Consider the following 18,991-nt stretch of genomic DNA (forward strand, 5'->3'; position numbering starts at 1 on the left):
TTGTATTCAAGGTTAGCACCATCAGAGGCTGTATCAGATGGGCCTTATCCCACCAACATCTTCAGTTCCATTTCATCCATCCCCAGTGTAGACCAAGGAAATAAAGGATGAACAGGCAATGGAAGACTTTTGTCTGGTGAATTCCCATTTTCCTGGGCCATTCTAGAGCTTCAGTTTTGCCTCAGAAGTGGGAAAGGACAATTATTTCCCCAGTTAGCAGTTTGCCTGACACTACTGACCAGGGCAAGTGAGTCAGTGTAGTCCTGGGGTAGCTTAGCATTGAAGCTAACCCCCTATGAGTTAGTTGTTGAGGTTAATTAACTGGGTTAAGAGTGTTTGCATGGGGCAGTATTTTTGCTCCCACAACAAGTTAACAGTGCTATGCAAACAGGGTCAGTCAGAAGTACTTTGCCCCTCAAAAGGTCCCACCGGCTGTAAAATCCAGGGGCTGATCTGTCCATATTCACATTACTTGCAGTCATAGGGAGCAGTCATGGCCTTGACTGTAATAGCTACACCACAACATTAATAATTAGAAATGACTGTCTTCAAAGCTCTCTGTAGGCAAAAATTTAATCTCCTTGCCACAGTATGTGGTATTTTCACAGATGACCATTTCAGATCGAAAGCCAAAATGTGCTGCTGTGCGTCCTGCAGTGAAAGAGTGTCAGAATGCAGGTCAGGTCACATTTAAGCTTGCTGCCTCACTGCTTTTCTATTCATGTGGCTTTATCAAGAGTGCATTTTGCCCCCCCCCTTTCAGCCCACATGTTGTTTGGTCAAGGATTTTATCAATTCAGCTGTCTAAACGGACAGGACTCAGCAATGCTTATATATATTTATATATATATTTCTATACCATATTTTAATGCTGTGTTGTACTCTGCAATAAGCCTCATATTTCTCCATTTCCCTCATCAATGTGACTCTCAGAAGGCTTTTCCTGGAATACAAAACACTGGTGCCAACTACAAAGTCTGTGTGAGAGACCCCAACATTTAATGGTTCCTTGTCTTGGAATCAGTTCACATGGATCACACAAGGAAAAAATGTGTGGTTCCGCAGTTTTTAACTCAACCTGCAGTGGGAATTCAGAATATTCTGGAGTGAGCCCTGTTGGATGAAAACAGGCAACTGTCTTCAAGAGTGAAGACATACGCAAGGCATGTTATGATATAAAGGTCATTTGAGGAAATGTAGCAGAATGCCTGTGGGGTTCTCTCTTCTGCCTCATCATTCTGGGACTTGCATGTTACAATGATAGCAATTTCATGAATGGATCAATCAACTTACGGTGGCCTAACATGCTTTCAAAATTCCAAATGTGTCCACTAGCCAAAATATTTTGTGTGATATTCTCTCTCCCCCACCCCTCTCTCTCACACACACATACACCAGTGGTTCCTCTAAGTCAGTATTTTTCAAACTTGGCAACTTCCTTCAAGTGTTTTAAGTTTTTATATAAGGAAGTGTTGGAAGAAATGTCCTTCTGGGTTCAGCTCCAAGTGGGGAAAAAGACACTGGAGATATGAAGGCTGCTTGAAAAGATGGCTTTAATGGTGGACAGGACCACATGGCTTGAGTCCTGAACAGAAAAGGTGATCACATGCTTCAATGTTGGTGGAGAAGAGAAGGGGAAAAAAGGGGAAGGAGGAGAAGCTCCCTGGTTTTATGCCCTCTCTGGCCTTTGATCTTGATCTTGTATTCTGATTGGTTGTCAGACTCCCATGGGCCCATGCAGGGGCAACTCTCTAGGCTGCGTTTTGAATCCAGGTTTGGTTGAGTTCTCAGATGCCATGTGGTGAGTTGGGTAAAGGGCCAATATTATCATGCCTTAATCCCATCATTCTGGAGCTGAAGGGGAGAACTCTTTATTATGTAAAGTGGACTAGCTCAGGCTTTAATGACTCATTGACAAAGGGGGATGGGCAGGAAGCTGCAGGCAGCTATTCTGTCTTTTAAAACATGTTTCTTCCTTTTCACATCCAGAGAAATATTCTGCCTTTTCAATATTTCCTAGGATATTTTATTTTTTCTGGGAGAGGGCTGGGTGATAACTTCCTACAGAAGAATTACTGGATCCAGCTGAAGAAAATCAGCATAGTATAATCAGGTTTCCATCTCTTTATTAGATGATCCTCACATTACAAACTGAAACCATTTGGAAATAGTTTATTCAAGATTAGACATTATATTGTAAATGCTATCTATGATTACTAGAGGTTAATTAATCTTGAAAACAAGATTGGGGAAATTTGTTTCCTGATGCTAAGAAACATAATTAGGAAAGGGAACATACGGTCAAGGGAGGGGAGCCAGGATATTTTGGCATCTTGTAAAAATATAAAGCACCTGATTAAGCAGCAGTGAAAATTAAAAACGAAGTTAGTTTGCTGAAATTATAAATACTTGTGGAAAACAGAAGTAAATCTGTGAACTCCAGCAGGAAGTCCATAAAGGAGTTTAAATAACCAAAATCAAGATGGTGGCTGTGATTGGGTTACAGCCACCATGCATGTAACACAGGGTGGAGCTTGAGATGCAGAAGTTAAGAGCCACCATTTTGATACCCCCCCTCTACACCTACACACACACACACCAGGGGTGGGTTTCAAGCGGTTCGCGGCGGTCCCCGCGAACCGGTTGGTCGGCGAACCCAGAAGTAAGTAACTTCCGGGAACTGCGAAGGGCCCGCCCGCCCGCGCTCCTTACCCGGTTTTGACGAGTTCTGCGCTTCCATGCATGCGCAGGACGCATACAGCGCCTGCGCAATCCTCCAGGAGCAGCTAGAGCATCGCACAGACGCTAGTATGCATGCATGCACTGCGCGCATGCACGAGGATGCCGCCGGCCCCGTTCCAACCGGTTCGGTTGGAATGGGGCGAGAAACCCACCCCTGACACACACACACAAAAAAAAACATGGCTTTCAACTCCCAGAATTCCCCAGCCATGCTCGAAAACCTCTTCTAAGTTCCAGTGTTGATAGTGAAAATGAACTTGTGGGGCTTGTTCTCCAAAGCAGCTGAAATAGATAGAAGTAGCTCTTCAGCCCCCATGCCCTAGAACAGTGGTCTCCAACCTTGGCAACTTTAAGACTTGTGGACTTCAACTCCTGGAGTTCCTCAGCTTACTAACTGATGAACTCTGGGAGTTGAAGTCCACAAGTCTTAAAGTTGTCAAGGTTGGAGACCACTGCCCTAGAACACTGTGTCTCAACCTTAGCAAGCTTAAGATATGTGGACTTCACCTAGTGTTCTCCTGGGAAACTCTGAAAATTGAGGTCCAAACCTCTTAAACTTGCTGAAAATTGAGATAATGAAGGGGGGCAAAGGGAGAGAACTAGACCCCAAAAGACCAATTTCACGCCCTTTTCTGCCCCTCCTCCTGGTCCTATAATTGGAGAGTATCGGATATTTCAGCCCCATGAAAGATTTTAGTTATTTTTCCCTCCTCTTTCTTTCCCCCTCCATCAGCTTCCCTTGTGGACAGAAACTCCTTACGATAGGGGCCACGAATGCAAACAGATTTTTTAAAGCTATGACTGGCACAAAGAGCCATGGAAGAAACACACTCAGCATTACAAGACAAGATAGAAAGACCTGCATAAGGATTAGAGAATGAACGAAAGTATATCATCAAGAGAGTAAAATAAATGAAATGGAAATGGGCTGATCACATAGCAAGAAGAAGCAGGTATTGCGGGCCCCACTGGCAAAAGAAAACTCAATATTGGCTGGAAACATGTAGAAGAGGCTTCCATCCTGAAGTGGATAGACAATGGCTAAAAAGATGATGATAATGGTGATGGTGATTTATATATGGTTCCGGGACTGCAGAAAAGTGCTGTAGACCAGTCTTGCCAGCTTTCAGGTGGATGGACTTCAACTTCCCGAAAGAATTCATGGTTGGCTGGGGAATTCTGGGAAAAGTTTGAAAAACACTGGTTTAGACATGCCCATGACCAAAAAAAAAATGCTGGAAGAGACCCACGGCTATTCAGAAAGAAAGACGCGGGGCTGGCATTGGGGTAGAGAAAGTTCTGCCTTTTGTTTGAGTCCTGGGATGTCTTACAGCGCCCCCTCCCCTCACGCAAGGAACCCGAAACAATCGGGAACCGGAGAAGAAATGATCATCGCGGACCAAAATTATGCCCTGGCCGGTGGAACCCTGAATCCACGGGGAAATGGGCACTTGGCCTGGAGCAACTTTTCTAGCAAGTAAGTGAATACGCCTCTGACACGAGCAGTCTCAGGCGCTAGGACGCTTGCAGGGAGAAGACGGCGTATCACAGCGCGGTCTCGAACTCGGGACCTGCCGAGCTTTCATAAGAAACCACAGTTGCTCGTTGCCGCTGCGCTATAGTAGTTTTGAAGGCGCCGGTAGTGTTTTTAGGCGAACAAGTTGGAAGCGGATTCTGCCAAGCCCTTTTATGGGCACGTTGTTTATTTTCTGGTGTCGTAACCGTCGTTTTCGTGTCTCTTGATTTTTCCTCCCCCCGGCATTTTTCTGGGGTGACGATCAGCTTCAACCCCGGAGTGTTGTGGCCGTTTATGAAGTTTATACGATCTTTCGACATTTGCAACCCACCGGGAGAGTAAATCCGATTCAGTCCATCGCCCCCACCAGGTCTCTTGGAGGAGTTGTCAAATATTTTAAATGCAGGGCGCCTAAGAGGGCAAATGTAAACCGGGACAGCTGCTGCACGCGCTTACTCCGGTGTAGCGCTTCTAAGTAACTCAGCAGACAACCTGCTGCCTGTAACGCCACGCCTTGAATAGGAGAGCGGAGGGAACACGGAATCCGCGTACTGTACTACATATGCAAGGAGAAAAGCCAATCCGTTCCCACTCGCTAGTTTTCCTAACTAAAACTCCTCACCTGTATCTGCCTTATTAGTATGCTATTTTTTCCTAACTAAAAACACCTCACCTGTATCTGCCTTATGTTTTTTTCCTAACTAAAACACCTCACTTGTATCTGCCTTATTGTTATTTTTTCCTAACTAAAACACCTCACCTGTATCTGCCTTATTTATATATATTGTTTTTTCCTATCTAAAACACCTCACTTGTGCCTGATTAATATATATTATTTTTCTCCCGGTTCTTTGGCCAATTTTTGTAAGAAACTTTGCATCCATGCATCTGTCTAAGGCTGAAATTTACCAGGCCCTAAATCTACGCAGAACTAAGCTATTTTTTTTAAAGCAGCTACTGTATGATAACCTTAGCGTTCTGTTCTTTGTATTGTTTGCCAAATGGGAAAAAAAGACGTTTAAAAAAAAAAAAACTTTTATGGAAGACGGTATTGGCATTGCCCCTTTTTTCCTTTGCTATAAGTATTGTATTCTCTTAACAACTTCGTAACAGGCAGGCAATGCACACGTAAAGATTTTTTTGTGCACATTTGCACTTCCAATTCTGGGAAATACTGCATGTTGGGAAACGAATATTTACAACCAATTTCATTGTATTTAAGTACAATAACAATAAAGATTATAGTTATACCTGCCAGATAATTATTACAAGAAATTTGCAGAAAAAAATCTGTCAAGTTCCATTAATTTAATTAATAAATGTTAATCAATTTAATTACTTAATTACCATAATTAAGTCTAAGGAAAGCCACATGGGTGACTTTGAGCCAGTCACTCTCTCAGCCCAACACACCTCAGTTGTTCTAGGGAAAATAGGAGGAAGGTGTATTAAGTATGTTCGCTGTATTGAATTATTTATAGGAATAATAAAAGCTGTATTTTTATTATCTATTTAGCAAAGGTTGCTACAGGATAAAAGGGAAACATGTAGCTTAAATGTTCTGTAAATGAATTTCCAGAATTTATTTCATTTCACCAACCTAGTAAGAAGCAACTGCTAAATGTTATTAGTAATTTGTAACAATTTATACAAATATATATTATATTAGGTTGCACTTCTGTGGTTTCTGAGAAGGTAACATAGCCTGTGCAATTTTTTAAATTTTTCCATTCTGAAAGCTCAAATAAGCTCCAACTTTGAAGGAAATCCAACGTTAGTCCCTTTTTATATTTTTGGGAAAAATTCTTGATATTCTGTTATCATTTGAAGAGGGAGAATGTATTAGAGTGAATCTAGACTAGCATCTGATCTATTGTAATCCTTCAGGTGATATATGATCTCCTTCCTAATAGCTTCAACAGGATATTCATTTAAATTAAAATCCAAAAGACAAAAATTACCAAGAAGCGCAAAACATTACTTCATTGCTTCCGTACTCAGAACTGCAGTCAGATAGTCCATCTTCCACAGATATATTTAGAAGCAAACTCTTATTGGATTCAAAGTGGGCTTATGTGAAAAATGAACATATGACCCTCAACCTCTCTGGAATAATACATGCATTTGAAATGTCAAGAACCTCAGGGGCACTTTCACAATAGAGGTACTATTAATGACATTCCCACTTACTGATGTATCGGATGATGCCTGCCACATTTCCCACTAAGTACACTTAGTTATCTTTTAATTCTAGGAAGATGAATATGCATCAAGACAAAGTACTGGACTGCAGAAACCAAGGATTATGAAAATCAGATGCTTTCTTGGAAATAAACATGAGGATGGGGGTCACCTTTTGTTTTGCATGATTCAACTTACTATTAAATATTAATGAAAGAAGTAAGTGGTCAACGGGACAAGAAGTCTGGCAGGAAACAAGAGGAATAGTCACCAGCATATTCCTATCCAATTGCCATGTGGCCCCAAGGTGAGATGGGCAGCAAACAAATCTAATAAATGAATGTTGAGAATACATAGGATACAATAAAACTGCAGCAGATTGCAGCAGATTTAGGGATATCCAACCCTGTAGGTATTAACAATATTTACTGAGGCCATAAATGTACTCTTGGCATAAAAGAGAGTGATGCAAATTAATAGGAACTCTCAAGCCTTGAAATGGCCCAAATTATTTGAATCATGACTGGGTTGCATAAGGTATTACATCAAGGATTTACACCTTCACAATAGGACTGTGGGTCAAATTCCGACCGATTCGGGAAACAAACAGATTACAAAGAAGCAAATACCAACTTCTGTTCTTGAATTTTTCACTATTATTATATAAATCTAGTAATAACATTCCAGTACATAAATATGAAGTAAAAAAACCAAATTCAATTTTATTATTAGACATAACTGAAAATATTTAAAGCACACATAAAATTTAAGTTCCTCTGCTTTTTTTTCCTTTTGTTGTCTGCATTCTTCATCCAACCATAGATCTTTTTCTTCCTCTTAATCGTACTTCATCCAGCTTTTTTATCACTGGAATTGATTTTTTAGATGCAGCTGAGTATTTCTTCAACAGTGCTTCAAACAGAGCTTCTGTGTTTGGATGGGTACTCAAAAAGGCTTTCTCTAAGACATATAAATCAACACCTTTATCCTCAGGAAGGCCAGAAATAAAGCTTAGTCCAAAATCAATTAATGTCAACTCCAGCTTCTCCGCTGGTGGTCGCAAAAGCATGTTAGAAGTTGTGAGATCCCCATGTATGAGGTCTTCATCATGCATTCGTGCCAATATTTCCCCTATCTTTTCAGCTAATTGAATAAGATTGCTGATACCTTCACCAGATTGCTGCTGGAAGAGTATATAGTCCCGAACAGTAGTTGATCCTACAATGTCTTCAAGATATATACAGTTGACAACATAGTCCACAAAGTACACAACAGGTGCAGAAATACCTAAAAAGAAGGTAATAAAAATCATTAGTTTGTGGTGGAATATATTATACCATCACAGGAGATAGACTAAGGTTATGAAGAAAGCATTTTTCGGTGCTAATCTTGCTCCAGACAAACCTGTTACCATTCTATCCTTTCCCTTATGCCTGGCATGTGCTATTGCATGCCATAATCTTTCTTGCTTTTGAGCTATAAAAAACCAACACATTGCCATGCTATTTGTAGTGGCTGTTATGAAAAGTTACAGAATCTAGACTAGAAGGGGAAAGCTGGGATGCTCATATATTGACAATATCTGACTAAGAAATGTTTTTAAAAGTCTGAGCAAAAAAATATTGATTTTAAAACTGGCATGTTTTATTCAATAAATCTTGCATCCTGGCTTTCCTCCTTCAAGACACTCTGCCCTCCGTTTTTCTCTAACACCCTTAAAGAGGGATATCTACTGAGATGAAAAGCTGGCTCCGAATCACCTAATGAGATTCCATGGCTGAGTATGAAGCTCACTAGGGTCATAGCCAATGCCCAAAGCACAATTCCATCTTCTAGCAGTCTGATATCCGATTTAGTTTACTAAGCTTAATTGCAAAAATGTAAAACACAAGCTGTACTTAATCAGGAACATACTTAATATATCACTGGCTTCTACCATTAATACTTCCCATATCATGACAATGTCGATGAGAAATTAAATTGATGGCAGCAAATGGAATTAATAAATGAAAAACGAAAATTATTATAGAAAAATGTTTTTGTAATATTGAAAGAAGAGGTGGTGTGTATCTTTTCCAAATACGACACATTGAAACATGCTTAACCTATCCATTTTTTTAAAAAAAATAGATCTGATTCCTTAGCCATTTCAGACAGTCCCTCCAATTAAGGGAAGTAAAAAACTTTTTATCAAGTTCTAATAAAAACTGATCAATATTCGAAGGACAATGAAACATATATGTATATTTTGTCATTGCTGATTGATTTTCCACCTTTAGCTTATTTAGAATATAGTAGAATCGCTGCTCTTTTACATACTTATTGGGGAGGGGGGCAGCGGAACTAACTCTTCTTTGATTGGCGGCCCTGTGGAGCCCACCCACTTCCCGCCTCATCCAATCTCTGGCGAAGCCCCGCCCCACCTGCCCGTCGACAGCGTAGCAACGAACGGGCCTCCTGCGCCGTTCGCTTGTGGCTGAGCCTTTCATCCATCGTTGGGTGCCGGTAACGTTTCGGGAACCGGAGTTTCATCACGGTCGGCCTGCCTAAGAATTGGCCCCGATAGAGGCGGGCTTCGGCTCCCTGCTGGATCAACTGCAGGCCCTCCATGGGAGGAGGGAATCCTGGTGGATCGGCTTCGATCGACCCACCTTCCGAGTTTGATCCTGCCATGATGGCAAAATGGCCAGACCAACTTCCTCTTTTGCTACGCATGCGCAATCTTCCTAACCTAAGTGATGTGCGTGCGGTGCGCAAATTCCGCAGCTGAATGAGCGACGTTATGGGAGTTGTAAGCATTAAATATCAGCCAGGAAACTGCGGAAAATCTGCGACCCTGTGGTCGGCTGTATGTTTGCAATCCATATTTTGTAAACCGTAATAAAAGTAAATTTTCCTACATTCTTTCTAGAATGATAGGGCTAGAATATCATGAAGAAAATCAAGTAAGAATCTGAATTTGGAGCTGCGCTGTATGTTGTTCCATATCGCTCCTTTCTTACAGTCATTCAGATTTCCTTATTAGGAAATTCAGTGGGAGTTCCTTTCCAAGTAATCTGCGCTTTCCTGAACCAAGGATTGTCACATTACAGTTTCTCTAATCCTCTAATTTGCTTTTATTTGATTTCTAACTTAAACAAAATATATTTGGAGATTAACCTATTTTTCTTAAAAAGGCACTTTGCTGCAGTGGCTAAAAGATACCAGATTAAAAACTAAGAGATTCTAAATTTTAGTTCTGCCTTACTTATGAAGCCAACAAATATTTGGGGCAATCCCACACTGTCAGCCTTAAGAAGGCAAAGGGAAACGGCTTTTGAAAATGTTACCAAGAAAACTGCTGGGTCTTGTCCAGGCAATCACCTGGACTCAAAATTGAAGATACCCACACATGCACATAAAACGGTGTTTATTTGTTGCTTTCAATCAACTCTTATGCTAAAAGGTTGGACATGCCTGCTGTTAATTAATGAAAATGCCTACTCTGAAAACATTTACTAGATCACGAGTGTCAAGCCGTCATTTTTCCATCACATGGCGTTTCCCCCCTTCGTGGAGCTGAGGTGGCCATGGCCTGCGCATGACGCATCCAGTCCACGGGCTGCCAGTTTGACACCCCTGATCATCCACATTTGGAATGTCTTCCAAAGGATTTAACAGAATGCCAGAATGCAAGCTGCAATGGGAAAGGGAAAGGTCAGCGAAAATAGCCTTTTTAAAGCAACAGCTCAAAGTTCTAGGCATGAAAACTGGCTGGATGACTTTGGACTAGTCACTCTCTCAGACCAACCACCTCAGTTGTTGTTATGGAGAAAATGGGAGGTGGATTAGGTGCATTTGTTGCCTTGAATTATACAGTATATAAACAGAATACAAAATAAGAAAAAGAACAAGAGTTAGGACACCATGTAAAATCATCACACCTAAGATTGGCTTGTAAGATATTTATTGTGTATTAGTATGAGTATGGAGTCAATTAGTGCAAGTTTCAAAATTTATATTCAGTGCTTTTCCTAAGTTCTAAAAGAGAAGGTTCGTGTCATTTGCAGGTTGGATCTGCGCTTAAATCTTCCGAAAGCATTAGCCCTATAATAGTAAGAAGTGTTGTAGTAACATACAAAAATAATAGGATAATGACTGACATGTCTATCTGGAAGCATGATTTACTTGGCTCAGTGACCTATACTCAACTTATTAAGTAAAGATTTAGATTTTGTACCCATTTGCTTCAGAGTGAACCCCTTGAATTTATTTGGCCTTAGTCCTGGGTAGACACAGGCTTGGATTATTATTTACTAAATTTGATATAAAAAGAATTTCATGACTGCAATCTTTCCTTGGCTGTACAAGCCCCCCAAATCTCAGTCTACTACCAAGAATTACACAAGAATTGGCAGTGGATTTTAATGTTTAATGTAATAGGTAAATAATCTTTTCCTTCTTGGTCATATGGGCAGAAGATGGTTTCTATAAACTCTTCAGAAAATGACTAAGACGCCATCACAGAATACATGAAAACAAAGATGCTTGTATAATTCAAACATAGAGAACTCTCATAACCACTTGATTTTTAATACTACATTTGCTTTACTACCATAGCTTATATTAATCCTATTTTTCCAGTTATACTGGTTAGGAAAATTGGGAATTGTAGCCCTCCATATTCATAAAGCCAGAGTAGGTAAGTGAGGTTTGCATTCTTCAAGAAAATGTTTCATTTTGAGCAAAGTGTTCGCTGTAAAGGTTTCACGAGAAATTGATTCAGTGTCTGCTTCCTCTCATGATTTTTATTTATTTGGACAGATACAAGTGTGGATAACTGTGATGTTATTATAAAAAAAAGAATATCTGCATCTTTCATATGTAAGGAAGGGAAATTTTGGTATGTGTAACTTGTATGTTGAGCTGCATGTTGGATCTTTTAGGAAGTGTTTGTGCATGTTGCTAAATCATGCTTACTTTATTATGGTTTGAATAAATTAATTGGCTAATATATTGATCAGTGATGGGTTCTGGATCCCTTCGCAACTGGTACACTGTGACGGGGCCAGGTGTGTGTGCACTACCAACCTGCAACACTCCAGCTGCTCGGCGGAGCATCGCGCAGGCGCCTTATGCTGCATGCGCGTGTGCAAATGGCCCGGTTGCGTCAAATACAGGTAAGGAGGGTGGGTGGGCCCTCTGAAGCACCGACCGGAACGCTACATGGTGCTCCCAGCAGGCACCGGTATGCCCGTACCGGGGCATACCAGCCGTAACCCACCACTGATATTGATCCATAAAACACAAGTTAGCATTCCTACTGAGCAAATTCACACAACATGCTAAGCAAAATCCAAACAAACTACAATATAACTTTATGGATTTTTTGTATGGATCTAGTTATAAAGCTATAAAACCTTGTCCCCTAATCCTCTTGCCATCTCTGGTAGTGGAACAAAGCAAATAGGATAGCTAATTGTTTAGGTGGTTTTAAGAATAATCTGTATGTATGGAGTCTCCAAATCTGGTCTGAAAAAATCTAGATGCCTTCACCCCTAAGAATTAGTTTTCTGTATGCCTTTGGTACCATCTAGTGGTTGGTCATTCAATTGTGCCCCAGATATGGTAAATCTAAAACATATCCATGGAGTTTTAAGGTACCAGTACTGTATGTCTTGATTATTAGCTGCCAGAGAATAACAGTGTAGAAGAGCTACCATCCTCCTGTCCTAGTTTGTAAGCTTCCTCCCCAAAAATTGGTCAAGCATTATAACTATGACAAAAAGTGCTGGATTAAATGGGCTGTTGAGCTACTGCAGTAGGGCTCCTCTCAAATTTTATTTCAAAATAAATTACTGTTTGATAGAAGGAAATGGACATGAAAAGCAGTGCCATACTTGATTTTTTAGAAATGCCTTTCTCCTCACTTTGCTACCAGTATGGAACCTCCTGGTGTGATGCATCTGAAAAGCATCTAGTCACACTCATCTTTGTACAGTAAATTCTGTAAGTGGCTTAATACAATTTGCATATGATTAAAATGGCAAATTTATATTTTTCCTATTCACCCATTATATTGAAATTGTTGTCTCCCTTATCCTGTCTTCCCTACATATTAAATCTAATCTGTCAAAAGTATAGGCATGGATTATTGTAGTTATTTATCCTGCTCTCTAAAGTTACAAATATTTATTTATTCTTCCAATGTCCCATTTTTTATCTATAGACAAATTCACAAAACATCTTTTCAGTCCTGGTATCAGCAGAAAGTTCAGAAAAAATAACTAGAAGTACCATCGTACCTTGCTTTAATCTTGAACTAATAAACCAACTTTGTATTCCTTCCTTTTACTTCTAACAGACTTAATCTTTAGTTTATTCAGATATTGTTGTAGGATTTGATTTTTCTTCATTTCTTTTTTTGCACCATAGCACAGAGTTCTTCAAAGTTTTAACAAGCTTCTTTTGTAAATCCAATAGGGGGAAAAATCTAAATCACTTTCTTGCTTTGTCATTTGTATTTCACTTTTACATTTCAATACCTCAGCCAGTTTCTTTCGTAGGTTCAGTGAAACATCCATTTCTAAATCATTCTTTCCGCCTATCAGTTGTAAATCCACTTTCAATATGAACTCTATTTTGTCAAATAAGATTTGTTCTGCATCTGAAAATTCTTTAGTAATATCTTTGGGACATAAGCAGAAGCAGACATTATTACTGACATAGTTGATATTTAGGCTATTGGTTTCTGATTCCATTCTTCAAAAGTTTCCTTCAGTATTTTTATAATCATAATGTTTTCCATCATTGTATATGTCTTTCTTCTAACTAAAAAGCATAGTCCCATCTAGTGTCCAGTTTTTTAAATCATGAAATATATTGCCTTGTAAAAACCAAAATCGATATATTTCCTGTATTTGTAAAAGTTTCAGTATTCCAATTTTATCTGGATTTTTACTGTTTATATCATTCTGAAATTGAAATCTTATTTTGCTCTTTGGTGTTTATTTCAGATTCTTTAAATTCTTAAAACTTATGATCAAAATTTTCTTTCATTCAAGCTTAAAGATAGACCTACCCAGCATTTTCAAACCTATAATTCCAAAGTTCTGTCATAGCTTAGAAGCACTCCTTTAAAAGTCTCTGCCACAGTTGCAAATGAGATGGTAATCTGTAATGTCTGAATGCTGAAACTTGCAGAAACTTGCTGTCTTGCAGTCTCCTCACAAGGAGCAACTGTGTGAAGCAAATAAGTGATTTTCCATTCTCTCATTAAAAGAGATTCAGAGGAACTGGTTTACTCAATGTTTTCTCACAGCCGTCTTTAGTTCCCCATATTTCCCGTCTTAGGAAGTTATTGCATGCAGGATGTGGAACAAATCCTAATAAACTAAAATACCAGTCTAGGAAGAAATGCAGGATTGTCATTGTCAAATTAAGTGCAAGACCAACAAGCATGGTGATTAGCAATTGCTCTAGTTAGCAAAACCTTCCAACATCATTTCTGAATCCATTTTTCTAAATGCCACTTCCTTCAATATTACTGATTTTGTGGGTTTTTCGTCAGGATCTTATCTGAAGATTCAGGATACACTTTTTTAATGTTTCCTCTCAAAGTTAAATTTGAAAAACGGAACAGTAAGCCAATCTATAAAACGTCTAAAGAACTGGCTCATTTAAATATGAATTAGAAATATGGGGGGGAAGGGGTTGGGTTGGATAGACACCCCTCTGACTAGAACATATTATCTTCGGTTGAATTCCCAAACACAGAGAAAATATGAACCGACTTCATGTGTTTAAAAAACAAGAGTGAAATTCCAAAGAGAGACATTGTACCAGCAGTTTGTAATAAGACAAGATTTTTGAAAACAAAGTGCCTTCATTTAAGGCACAAAGCAACAATTTCAAGGACAACAAATGGATGGATGTTAGTTACTCGTAGGAATCCTTTTCTCATAAACCACACTTGAAAAGCTGTTACAGAAAACACTGACTTCATTTTGTTTTGCAGTTGAATCTATACAGTTCTGCTTTTTTAACAAGTCTGCTAAATGGCTAAGAAGAAAAATGATAATAAAACAAAAGGCAATCCCAGCCTACATTAGAGAAGCTGGGTCTGTAATGTAAAAGAAACCTGATATTAGCAAAAAGTGAACAGTTTTATTATGAAACAGATAGAAAATGAGCAAAGAAATAAACAAGTTATTCCTAACCCATAGCATATATTCTAGGTGAGCTATTTTTTATGGTTTTCAATAATCTTTAAAAATCAATGAGGATTTGATCTTGATTTTACTTTTCATTTTTTTGTTTTTAATTCTCATTTTCTAAAAGTATCCTCTCTGGAGTCACATGTCAGTTGTGTGCAGCTTGTTTTCCCCTTTACACGAACAGTAAATTAAAACTCAGAGCAATGTGATCACTGTTTTCAATCAAGTGTTTTAAAATATTTGGCACTTCTCCAACCTTTTGCAAGAGCAAACTGCCCTAGGTAGAGGCAGGGCTGTCTTAACACATGGGCCTGATGGGCACTTGCCAGTGGGCCCCACGAGCATAGGGGCCCCATTCTAAGCTGTGTATGTTAATCCTTCATCACACCTTGTATCATATAAATACAGCAACATATGTATTGCATTTTATTGCATTTTTTAATTAATACTAGCTAGCATGCAAATATATGTTTAATTTTATTGACTATTTACATTCCTGTGAGTAGTTGTCGTAGGGGCCCCAGTACACTGCTTTGCCCAGGGTCCATAATGCTGTTAAGACGGCCCTGGTAGAGGGTGCCATGGAGGGGAGAGGTTATTATCAAGTATAGATCAGGCCAAGAATCATCTCAAGAATCTGGTTTCTCCCATAGCCAATCATAGCCTTCTGCTATAGTTATTCCCCTCTGCTAGTGGTATTTGGAGCAATGGTGGATTTCTACAGGTTTCGACCAAACTGGAAGTGGTTTGGTGGCCTGGGTCGCTGGAACCAGCAGCGACCCAAGCTTGCCACGTCCCTGAACCGGTTCTCATTTTGCTTTTTGCTTCTGCGCATGCACAGAGCAATTTTTATTGCACTGCGCATGCGTGCACAGCACACATTAAGTGTGCACGTGCAGCGTGCCCACAAGCAAACCGGCAGTAGCTAGTGCCAGAACCCACCCCTGATTTGCAGGCAAGATAATCTCAACCTGGAGTTACCCTGGAGTCTTTAAAGACAGATTTGTTCTTGATGAATATATCTAGTTTCTTTTTATCTCAGATTTGAAGGGGAAAAAGTGCTTCAGTGTGCAAAAGATCCATATTTGGCCCTTGTCTACAACCCCTAAATGTAAGCAGAACTTTTTCTAGGGATCATCTTACAGTTGCCAAGGGCAGCCATGTGATCCTAGTAGATCCAGAGGCTTAAAGCAATTGCCAACAGATCTTCATCAGCACTCCTGTGGACACTGAAGCACCTTTTTCTGTGTCCATCCAGAGTGCCTTTATCTATCTATTTTAAATATGTTTTAAAGATTCACTGGGTATTTTAAGAGAGAGAATAAATTCTCTATCCACTTCATATTACTCCATGCATAATTGTATCTTATATCTTAATGCTTGTCCCCTTTTAATAGCTGTTCTTAGAAACTAAAGAGTGTATATTTTATTTCTTTGTAATAACTGTCTCATGTACTTACTAAGTTTAGGCACGGAAGGCTGAAATTACTCATTGCTATAAATCTTACTTTTAAATGCCTCTCCAATTCTTTCTTGTCTTAATGGCTGATTCACAAAGGGGTTGCTGGCTTTAACGTGATTCCTTGGGGGGAAATACACCTTCAGTATATCTTCTTAGTCCCCAATCTCTAGCTAAGATCACTCCCACAGTGTAGCTGTGGCTTATATAGCAAACCACAATGAAACAAATCATGACTTGGCACTTTGAATCAAGACTTCAACTACAATTCAAATCAAGGGAGCATAGTTTCTCTCCAGTAGTATAAATAATGGGGATCTACTATCTAATTGCCACGCAGAGGCAAGACATAGGCATCCATCCTGATTAAAACACACACAAACACACATACACACACGTTTCCCAAAAAAATTGCTTGTTCTATTTTTTGAAGCTGTTCTTCCCTCCCTCTTATCACCTGAGTGCATTTGAGTGCATTTTTAAATGCTTATGAGTCAAGGTGCCCAATCCTATAGTATTTTGTTTGTCTGTTTGTTAGCAACACAAGTTGTTGTCCTTTTTGGAATTATTACAGAGATGAGTTAGAAATTACAATATGTAAAAAGTCGTCTGGCATGGCAGTCAGTGCATCCTCTGTGCCTGCCACCCCTTATAAGCCTACAAATATCATGGTTTTCCAAACTATCCCTGCTAAATATGCACCCCTCATTCATCATGATAGAAAGAATTATATCATTTGAGAAAAGGGGAGAAAAATGAAGGGAACAGTAATAAAAAAAGTAATGAGTATTATTGCATTAAGTAGAAACTTGATACAGTGTTTAATAGACATTTGTTCTATTGTAATTTGTATGCTGCTGTAAAGGTGTTTTCCTTTAGAGCATTTGGTTGTTGGGCATTTGTGGCACATGTGCCTCTGTGAAAGCATGTGCCTGCAGTCAGTTGTGTCCTTCCTGCATTGGGATCTGGATCCTTCATGGATCCTTTTCCTTCTTCTATAAATGCCATCCCCCTTTCCTCCAGGATTTGGCACTAACTCAAATTGCCAGAGCAATCCTCATACCTTTTGTGCTGTTAATAGGCCAATCAGGAATAACAAAAGATAAACACTGCCAGAAAGGAATCTGTCTGATGTAAATCTAAATTAGGGTATATGACTTGAGTTTTACAATGTATTAGATTATATGACTGAAGTAATTATAATACTAAGGACTTTGGGGTAAAAATAAGAGGAGTTTCCGAAAAAAGTAGAAAATGGGGAGATAAATGTACCTGATAAATGGCAAATGTTGATTTTGAACATCAGGGGAGTCATGGGATGGCTAAGGTATGATATGATTTGTTTTTTAAAATTTCTGGATGCGTTGAATTGTGACAAATATGTGAAATTTACTCATTTTATTGCAAAAGTGCTTCAGTTGGCAGTGGGAATGTCACGTTCCATGAAATTTAAATCATCTGCCTTCTGAAATAATGTTTGGATTTCCACACTTGGACAGAATGGGGGAATTTCCACAATATGAGACTAAAGATATGTCTGTAAAGAACTGTATACTTGGCTCTTCTTCTTTACCTCAGAAACCAAGCACTGCTAGGTCAAACCATACCTCTTGAATTTGCTGCAGGTGATTGGGTCCTGATAAAACCTGATGTGAAGAATAAAACTTAGCCAAGCCTGGGACAGATCCTACCAAGCCCTGCTAACCACTGAAGCAGGAGCCCAAACTGGAGACAAAGGGCAAATCACTACACCTGTGGAAAGTGGTTCCTGGAGAAGACTATTGAGAATGAACATTTCCAAAAACTGATGTAGTCATGGTGGTACGCAAAGATTTTGTTTGTGATTTTTTTTTCTCGTTGCAGTAGCAGCAACCTTTGGTCTTTCTGGCCTGAGTGGTGGCCTCTTCTATTCCCCCTAAACATCCTAAAAGCAGCTGTATATCTTTGCACTCAGATTGTGTTGATTTTGTGATTGTAACTGTATCACTGAATATTACTGTTATTATTTGTAAATTACTTGTAAACTGATACACACCTGTGGTGAGTAGTGGAACACTGTAATTGTGATTGCTCCCATATAAACTTCATATATATTGGGACATTGAATCAGATCAACCTGACTTGAACACAGTAATCCCAAGAGATAGTGATATCATAATCCGAAAAGATATAAGGTGTATTGATGTAATGCAATGGTTCAATATTTGGGAATAATTCTATTATGCATGGGACAAATAGGAGGAGAATGTAATGCAATGACGTGTGAAAAATCATACATTCCAAGCAAGAGTGCTTTCTTCGTTTACTGTCACCTTGCAGTCTGGAATTAACCTGATACAACCTAGTAACTCACTTGTAAATATAACTATTTACAAGTGGTAAATAGACGGATGTGGTAACTCTCGATTAGCATGCTCCAGATGGCTTATAAAGTTTGCCTAAGTGCCTAGCCAATGGTATGAAACATGTGTATGCTGAATAGAATTATAAGGTCACAACCAATGCTTGCAATAATAACAAATGCAACTGCTAGTATTCTAACTTTTAAAACAACAATATCCCGGAATACATTTGCTTTACATGATTTGTTAGCAAAAGGATGTATCTGTGGATCTCACAAATTTTGTTCACAAAATTGATGACCAGGGAAAAAGCTATACAGGGGAAAAAAAAACTGCCAAAGTGGGGAAGCTTGCACATGTCCTGAACTGGAGTAGTTGACTTCACCTGATTTGGCAATATCTTCACTACAATGGAAAGCATTCCATTCTTTTTTTAATAAAAGGGTGGAATGAAGGGGAATAGCAATAAGGATACAAACTTGTTGGTTTTAGTAGAAACATTTGTATATTACGCCTTGTGTTTGTAACATATATGTTTGCATGCTGTAAGTGCCTT

At 39.2% G+C, this 18,991-nt stretch overlaps 1 protein-coding gene across 1 annotated transcript; it reads right to left on the bottom strand.

Moving 5' to 3' along the window:
* Positions 1–7,136: 7,136 nt before the first annotated feature.
* TP53RK (TP53 regulating kinase) lies at positions 7,137–9,294 on the bottom strand. The gene is made up of 2 exons (XM_032217319.1): positions 8,863–9,294; positions 7,137–7,726 (listed from the first exon to the last, which is right to left on the bottom strand). The coding sequence occupies exons 1-2, from the start codon at positions 9,236–9,238 to the stop codon at positions 7,248–7,250; spliced, it is 855 nt and encodes a 284-aa protein (XP_032073210.1). The 5' UTR covers positions 9,239–9,294; the 3' UTR covers positions 7,137–7,247.
* Between the last annotated feature and the right edge of the window lie 9,697 nt (positions 9,295–18,991).

This window comes from Thamnophis elegans, chromosome 5 (genome assembly GCF_009769535.1).
Source record: "Thamnophis elegans isolate rThaEle1 chromosome 5, rThaEle1.pri, whole genome shotgun sequence".
NCBI lineage: Eukaryota > Metazoa > Chordata > Lepidosauria > Squamata > Colubridae > Thamnophis > Thamnophis elegans.